The sequence below is a fragment of the Phaethon lepturus genome, unplaced genomic scaffold (assembly GCF_000687285.1).
Source record: "Phaethon lepturus isolate BGI_N335 unplaced genomic scaffold, ASM68728v1 scaffold13679, whole genome shotgun sequence".
NCBI classification, from domain to species: domain Eukaryota; kingdom Metazoa; phylum Chordata; class Aves; order Phaethontiformes; family Phaethontidae; genus Phaethon; species Phaethon lepturus.
The window spans coordinates 12,607-20,289 of NW_010564225.1; the positions used below are offsets into that span (position 1 = coordinate 12,607).

At 35.3% G+C, this 7,683-nt stretch overlaps 1 protein-coding gene across 1 annotated transcript in view; it reads left to right on the plus strand.

Annotated features, from left to right (window-relative positions):
• The window catches only part of LOC104626788, a 23,995-nt gene that overhangs the window by 12,429 nt on the left and 3,883 nt on the right, over window positions 1-7,683 (plus strand). The window contains exons 3-7 of the mRNA XM_010294809.1: window positions 2,248-2,379; window positions 3,233-3,356; window positions 5,788-5,848; window positions 5,952-5,998; window positions 6,448-6,523. Coding sequence (XP_010293111.1) covers window positions 2,248-2,379; window positions 3,233-3,356; window positions 5,788-5,848; window positions 5,952-5,998; window positions 6,448-6,523 — 440 coding nt within the window. The remainder of the gene's footprint in view (window positions 1-2,247; window positions 2,380-3,232; window positions 3,357-5,787; window positions 5,849-5,951; window positions 5,999-6,447; window positions 6,524-7,683) is intronic.

Sequence of the window (7,683 nt, forward strand, 5' to 3'; positions counted from 1 at the left end):
AGCTCCACCAGAGGTCATAAAAAGGGCAGACATCCTCCAAGAATGTTTATAGCAATGTATTGCAAGTAGACACTCTACTTCAATGCGTTGCTCACTTCCAGTCCTACTGATCTCGCTGGGGCATAGATCTCTCTTCTCTGAAGTGGTCTTTGAACTCGGCCAGATGTAAGGTCTGATACCCAAGAAAGCAAAATCTGTAACATTTCTGTCCCTTCAGTTTGTTCAGTCTTAGCTATGCAAGATGCAGAAATGATAAGTCTGCCAGAGACTGTGTGCTTGAAGCTTAAGGAGTTTGTGGCAGAATAAACATAAAATGTGCAACTGGCTAAACTGTGAATGTCTTTGCAAAGATGGTGGAGGTCAGTAAATCTGTCTGGAAATGCTGAAGACCTGATTAGTTGTAGTCTAAGTCCTGTTATTAAATTGGTGGAATGCAGCAGTTTCCTTCTTTGCTACCTATTAGGAAGTTGATGACTGGCGATTTGACCCAAAGGGAGAAAGCATATTTGCAGTATTTCAAGATTCAAGGATTATTGTTTTAGCAAAAGATGTGCTGTTAGTAAAGGTCATGGGTTTACTTGGAAGGATTTTCTGTCCTTCCTTTCAGATTGTCATTGTAATGCTAACAGTAACATTGTACTGTAGTAAGGACTTGGCAAGTTCTTTCCCATGCCATTTGAGGGATTTTAGAATTGATACAGATTTTTCACATTCTCAAAGCCCAATTAGAGACCTAAACTACTGAATACTCAGCAGGAGCTTTTCAGAAAATTACAAATAGCTTTTAAAACATAGTCTTTTATAACACATTTAACTGTTTATCAAGCAATATGCTTAAGAGAGATCTTATTCTTCTAAATAGTATTCCACCTCAGTTTGTGTGACTTCACATAGTAAAAGAAAAAATTCTTTAATATTCTACCACAGACCTTTTGCAGATCACCATTGTCACCTCAAAGTTAGTAAGTTCCGTTTCAGATTTTACTAAAAATCGCTGCTGAATAGCGGTGGGATAACTGACTTTTGTTCATTTTGTTTGAACCTCAGCAATGTCCACTGTTTTTTCAGCAGTGCACCAGTATCTGAAATACACAGAACTGAATACTTCTGTGTGCTTTCTACCCTACTCTTTTTAGCTCAACCTTTCTAGTCACATGCCAGCTTTCATAGGATTGTCCTGCTGTTTATTCTTTAATTTGGTTTCCTGTCTCTGTTTCCAGACTCGAGATAATTGCTTGCTAGCATTTTAGATTATAATCTGCACAATCAAAAGAAGGTATGGTTAGTTACCCTTTAGCATCTGTGGTATGCGGTAAGAGGCATATGGTCTGTGGCTGCCTTCCTTTCCATTAGTTCTGAGCCCAGTCTGCTTGAATTTCTTGTTGACAAAGGAACTGAGAAGTGGTTGAGGCTGCTGCATCTTTTGCCACTGTCTTTATTGGTTGTGGCTGAGCCTGTGTCAAAAGGCTGTCACAATGGAAAAGCGCACTGTTCAGAAAAAATCCAGTCTTGCGTATATGAAGCATTTTCATACCTAGAGTGAAGAACACATTTCAAAAAATATGTTACAGTAGGGTGAGTAAACATTTTTCCCACTTTTTCTGTCAAATTAAATGCATTATTCATTACCTACCAACATGCAGCTTTCTTAGTGACCATATTTTAGTCTTATTTCATATTTCCCAGTGCAAAATGACAGGCAAGTACACTGTCCTAAGAGATGAAGCAGGGATAAAAATGTCTGCACAACATTTGTGGGGAGAAAGTTAATACCTTTAGAAGAAATGAACTCTTGTATCACAACTTCTAATGTTTTATGTGAAATACACTGTTAATTTGTGTTACGGTGCAGAATGAAGTATGTTTGGGGAAAAGGGGATTGTGATATTTTGCTTTTTGCTGATATTTAGTTACTTAAAAATCAGTATATACATGCTGTATTTTTGCATGATTTTTGTCTGTCAAATTAGTGCTTATTTTAATAATGTTTGTTAACATTGTACAAGTGGAAACTCTCATGTTTTCTTGCGTGTTCGTCTGAATAGAAATACACAGCGAACTTGCTTTCTTTTTATTTGGTTCCTTTTAATTTTTTATCCGTATAATACATGGATATGATTCTGATACTGTAAACATTCCATTTTGAATACCGATGTTTCCTAGTCCTAATTGAAACAGCTGAATATTACAAATGTCTTGTTATTAGAACTTTAAAAGAAAAGTCTTTATTTTCCATTTTTATTGTAGGCAATTAACCAGAGGCTTACCCCAACACAGAAATTTACACCAAAAGACTTAATTGCTGCAATGAAAACCCTAAATGTGGAGCTTGGATTAATTATTGATTTAACATATACCACACGATACTATGAAGTTAAGGTAATATAAGCATAAAACCAAAATAAAATAGTTACTGCAGCCTTTGTTTTAAATTACTTACACATTTGCTTACCTTGAATTGGAATGGACAAGTGAGCCATCTGGACTTATTTTGTGTCTCCAATAGAAACTAAATGCTTTATCACAGAGGAAATAACTCCTTCTCCCAGCTAGTTGCATTTGTGGCTTATTTGTCTTATGGTAACTCACAGTAATGGATAAAGACTTCAGTGCCAGGCACCACAGAAAAGATGCAGAAGATTTACAGTCTGTGCCCTGAAGACATTCTCGTTTATTCCTAGGGTCTTTTTTTACTGATCTTCAGTGGAATCCACTAAGAAAGGGTACATTTTTTAACTACTTTATTATTTCAAATTTTCTACCACTATGGTCCAAACAATTGTGATTAATTAACATCTTATTGAAAAGGAGAATAAACAGCAGTATTATAACTGAATGTTAATCTTTGAATCTACATGGGCTGTAAGCATTGAAGGGGTGAATATGTGAGTATATATGTGATTGTGGGTGGGAGGAACAAATATTGCTAATAATTGTAAAATGGGTTAGAATGGGATTACAAGAATCTGCTGTCTGTAGTTAATGCGATGCCTTATGAGCAAGGATAAATAAGTCTTCTGTAGAAACTGGTTTTTGAGATCAAGTCTTTAAAGTGGAAATGTAAATGGTAGTTTCTGAGTGTGTCTCTATAGAATTGTGTCAAGATTGTTTTTATTTTCTACTCAGGATTTGACCTACTGTTTTACATTGGCATTATGTTAGATACTGCTTAAGGTTTTTCATTTATGCAAAACTGCAATATTTTTTACCTTTTTTTTTTTCTTGTTGCTAGGATTTACCTAAAAGTGTGCAGTATAAGAAACTCTATACTGTTGGACTTGAAGTCCCGGATAATGCTACTATCCTACAGTTCAAAAAATGGGTCAGAAAATTCCTATGGGAAAATGCAGGAAATGGTAAATATTAGCATCTTATACTGTAAAAGACCGGAAATTTTATTTCAGTGCTAACTGTATTAGTTATTAATTTCAATAGATATTTAAGACACCAGGGATCTCAGACTTTCTATAGTACTTTCCACTTTACTATCATAATAAGACACATTATGTGAATGACTATGTATCTTTTTGCATTTAAAACACATCTTTTTCAAAAATGACTAGTAACTTAAATGCCCTTCCTAGTGGTATTACATTTGAGCTATGTGTCAAAGCAACTGCAACAAGGCTGTCATCTGTCTGCTCCAAGTTCTCTACCATCAGCTTTGTGTGGTAGCTGCCAGCCCTTTATGGATGTTCTAAATAGCACAGGGTTTCTGTGATGGCACTAGGCACTGATATATGTGAGCAACTTAAGTCCATTTAGTCTGATGTAGCAGTTTTTTGATTTATGAGTCCATTATTGCCCTCATATCCTAGCAATTCTTTAAAATAATATTACAGACACAGTGTCAATGTTTCCACATTGTGGATCTGCTGCTGTTTTAGTGTTTATGCAATAGTACAGTTCTTGTTGAGATGCTAGAAGGTGCTTTTTGCAGAAATAAATTTGCATATATTTTGCCACAGCCTGTTTGCAGCTTTTACCTTCTTGCTTTTTTGCTAGTGATTTGTTATAGGCAGATTTTAACTGTTTGTCTACCCAATACTGGGGGACCATTCTTTCAAGCTTTTTCATGCTATTTCCTATGGTTACTTGGGCATTTTCTGTGAGAAAGTAGGGATATTAACTGCCCAACTCCATACAGTTTTTGCTGCAGAGCATAACTCTGGTTTTGCTGTCGATGGTCAACTCTGTTTTGTAAAGAACTCTGCCTTAAATCTCAGGCATGAGAGCCTGAATTAGAAGTGCTGGGAAAATTGAAAGTTACAAGAAGCAGCCTTTGTCCTTGCTCAGGAAGTTAGTGTGTAAGTTCTTCCTTTGCTCTTTTTTGGCTTAGGGAAATTACTTGGAAATTACTCGTTTTCTTCTGGTTTTGATCTACTGATTTTTCATGTGACATAATCTATATTCGAATCTAATTATTTCTGATTCTCAGAATTGAGAGAATCAATTCCTAATTTGTTACTGGATGAAGACCTGCAGTTTCAGCTAGTAGGACCGTTTTGGCAGGGTTTATGTAACTTGAGAGTTTTTTATTAAAAAAAACCTTATAAAACTTTCATTTTTATGTTAACTTACTCATTGTAACTTGCCCTCTGTTTTAGATTACCCCTGAAATTTCTCAGGATTCTTCTTACAAATAATTTTTGAGAAGTTGTGGGTTTTTAGCGTCTGAATTGTTAGGACACCAGCTTATAATAAACTTACATGGCAATGTGACTGTTCTGTGGCAAACAGTTACAATATCTTGAAGCCCCATTTCAAAGACCATTTGTCAGTACTTTGTCTCTGCCACAGCTTTGTTCTTCTGATTAAAGTTTTTCTTCTAAAATCTATCGTAAAGCTCTCAATGAGTTCTTACGTCAACTTTGCCCTTAAATACTGTTGTTCTCCATCCCCGTTATTATATTCAGTATCTCAGATTTGATTTTACAGACTGAATAAGACAAGCTTCCTAGGTACCTTCTCATAAACTTTTTTGTGGCTATCATGGTAGCCTTCTCTATACATACTTCAGTTTGATTTTTTTTTTTCATTAAATATGGATAATTAGTATTGTATGGGATAGTCTGGATGAGGTTTTATCAGTGCCTTGTGGTCATATTAGTGTTTTGCTATTTCTATTGGAAATACCTCATTTGAAACACCCTAATAATAGCAAGTTATTCTGCTTTTTAGTCTTTAGCTGATTAGTATAACCTTTCTGAAAAAGGCAAGATTTCTTTAAGAGATTACTGGTTCCCATTACAGTGCTTCTTTTCTCCATGCATGAACCCAAATTTCTTATGTCTATGGGTCATCCCAGTAATGATCCAAATTTTTGGTCAAGCTAAATGAATTCTTCCAGTAATGTATTTCATACCCCTAGGTACTGGGGGCATTATGTGTATTTTCTCCTTTTTGTAAGGTTTACAAGAATGTGTAAGTCAAGTTCCTCAAGTTTACATTTTCTTTTTTCGATTTGCTTTCAAAACCATATTTTTTTATTCTTCTCCTGTTACTGTAGCTCTAGCTGAGGCCAGCCACTTTACCTGTCATCAATCCTCTTTCTTATTTCCTATGTTCTGCAGAGGTAATATCAGTCTTCACAGGTTTGGAAGTAGTGATCCAGCATGAAGAGGACAAAGTCTGGATGTGTCTGTTCTTTTACAGGCCTGACAGTTAATTTTGTAAATAGCAAGTATTATTTATTATTACTTTGCTAGAAAAGTACAGCGTGGGTTTTTTTGTCTTGCACTGATTTTTTAGTAGTTTTACTAAAGACTGTGTTTTCCTTTTTGATAGAGAAACTCATTGGCGTTCACTGTACTAATGGAATTAATAGAACTGGCTACCTTATATGTAGGTAAGGGTTGTATAAAAACAGAAATCATTGTTCACGAAAGATAGTGTCTTTATATTAATCTGTAATCCCTTTGGGACAATAATCTAATCATATTTTTCTTCAGATATCTTATAGATGTTGAAGGCTGGGATCCAGAGGCAGCAATCCAAGGTATTTATATAGTGTCAGCTAGGGCACGTTTCAGGTTGTAACTCACAATTACTATTCACAAATACTGCAATTCTATTTTAGAATCCGTAGAGTTATTTCATGTGCTGGCTTCCATAGAAGATTTTCTCTAACTGTTGATTCTATTCCAGGGAAGGCTTGAGCATTAGTAAATTGACAGCGTAGTAGGAGTATGTTTCAGCTGCTTAAAATCTTTTTCTTAATTCTTTTGCTTTGAAGGCTTTTCAGTCATACCACTGAATTGGTTGCTACCACTACTAGTTTCAGTTGTTTAAAAAAAAATGTTGCAATATTGCCAGCTTCCTGAAGTATTTAATATCAAGTTAGAATTGTTTCAAATTCAGCATCTCATGGTGAACAGAAACTTGCCTTTCATATTTTTTGGCTCAGTCTTAGCACATTTCATTGGACTTGTATCTTTATTTCTTTAGCTTTTGGTGATGCTAGAGGTCATCGTATGGATGGTCTTGTGTACCTCACAGATCTCAGAACACAACCAATGAGAAGGTAAGCAAAAGCTTTTAGTTGTATACTTAATATTTTCCAGCATGTCTGCTGGTATTTTGAAAAGTTTACTTCCAGTGAACTTCCAGAGCCTCATCCCAGGTTGGATGGGGCTCTGAGCAACCTGATCTAGCTGAAGATGTCCCTGTTCATTGCAGAGGTGTTGGACTAGATGACCTGTAAAGGTCCCTTCCAACCCAAACTATTCTGTGATTCTTAAACCTTTAATATGTAACTACACATATATTGTTAAGACTTCTGATATAAATAACATGAAGTGCAGTGTACTTCCTTGGTTCATCTTTCGAATTTATATGGTTCAAAAGATTTTTTTTATTCTAATGACTACTACTGAACATTGGTGTGGGTTTTTTCATACTATGACAAGTATATTGAGTCACTATTCTCTCATTATAAGCTGAAAGGAGCCACTGCAAAGTTTTCTTTATAAGGTCTATGATCTGCCTGCTGTTGTTGGAATGGTAGAACCGGATATTAAAAAAAAAAAAAAAAAAAAGCACAACAGTTTTAGGAATAAAAGAGTATGGGAAAGTGGAAGATTCTCAACTCCTCTGTTCATAGTAGTTGTATCCCTGGCATGTTGGTGTGTAAGAATTTTGTGCTTATCGTATTCACCTAAGAATAGCTAACCTTTACATCTTCCTAAGTTATTTCTGCCAGTGATATCTTATAGGAGTAAATTGATTTTAAAATACTACCCGACTGATTTGTGACTTTTTAGTTTAATTGAATGCCATTTGCTTTACTGCTGTCATTGTTTTATAGTCTCTGCATGATTAAGTTAGTCCCTTGTCAGGTTTTTTAATAGGTATGGTGCTTGACTCACACCCTTTAGGATGTTGTTCCAAGCTTATTAAGTTCAGGTATTCTCTTTGCTTTCCCTGCAGCCCTTCCCCAAATAAATTTACAAGACTAAAATTTGCTAAGTTACAAATGTCTGTAAATTTAACTTAACATAAAAAAATTTCTGTCATTCTAAACTGAAGAATTTTACATGTTGTTTTTCTCTCTCAATAGTATGTTCTAAAAAAGGAAGCTTATGTGAGATGTTTTTATTCTTCTTAGTAACCTTGGAATGGATGTATGGGATTCAGATGAAGATATTATTCCCCCACCACATGCAATGGAAGGACCTGGAGAGC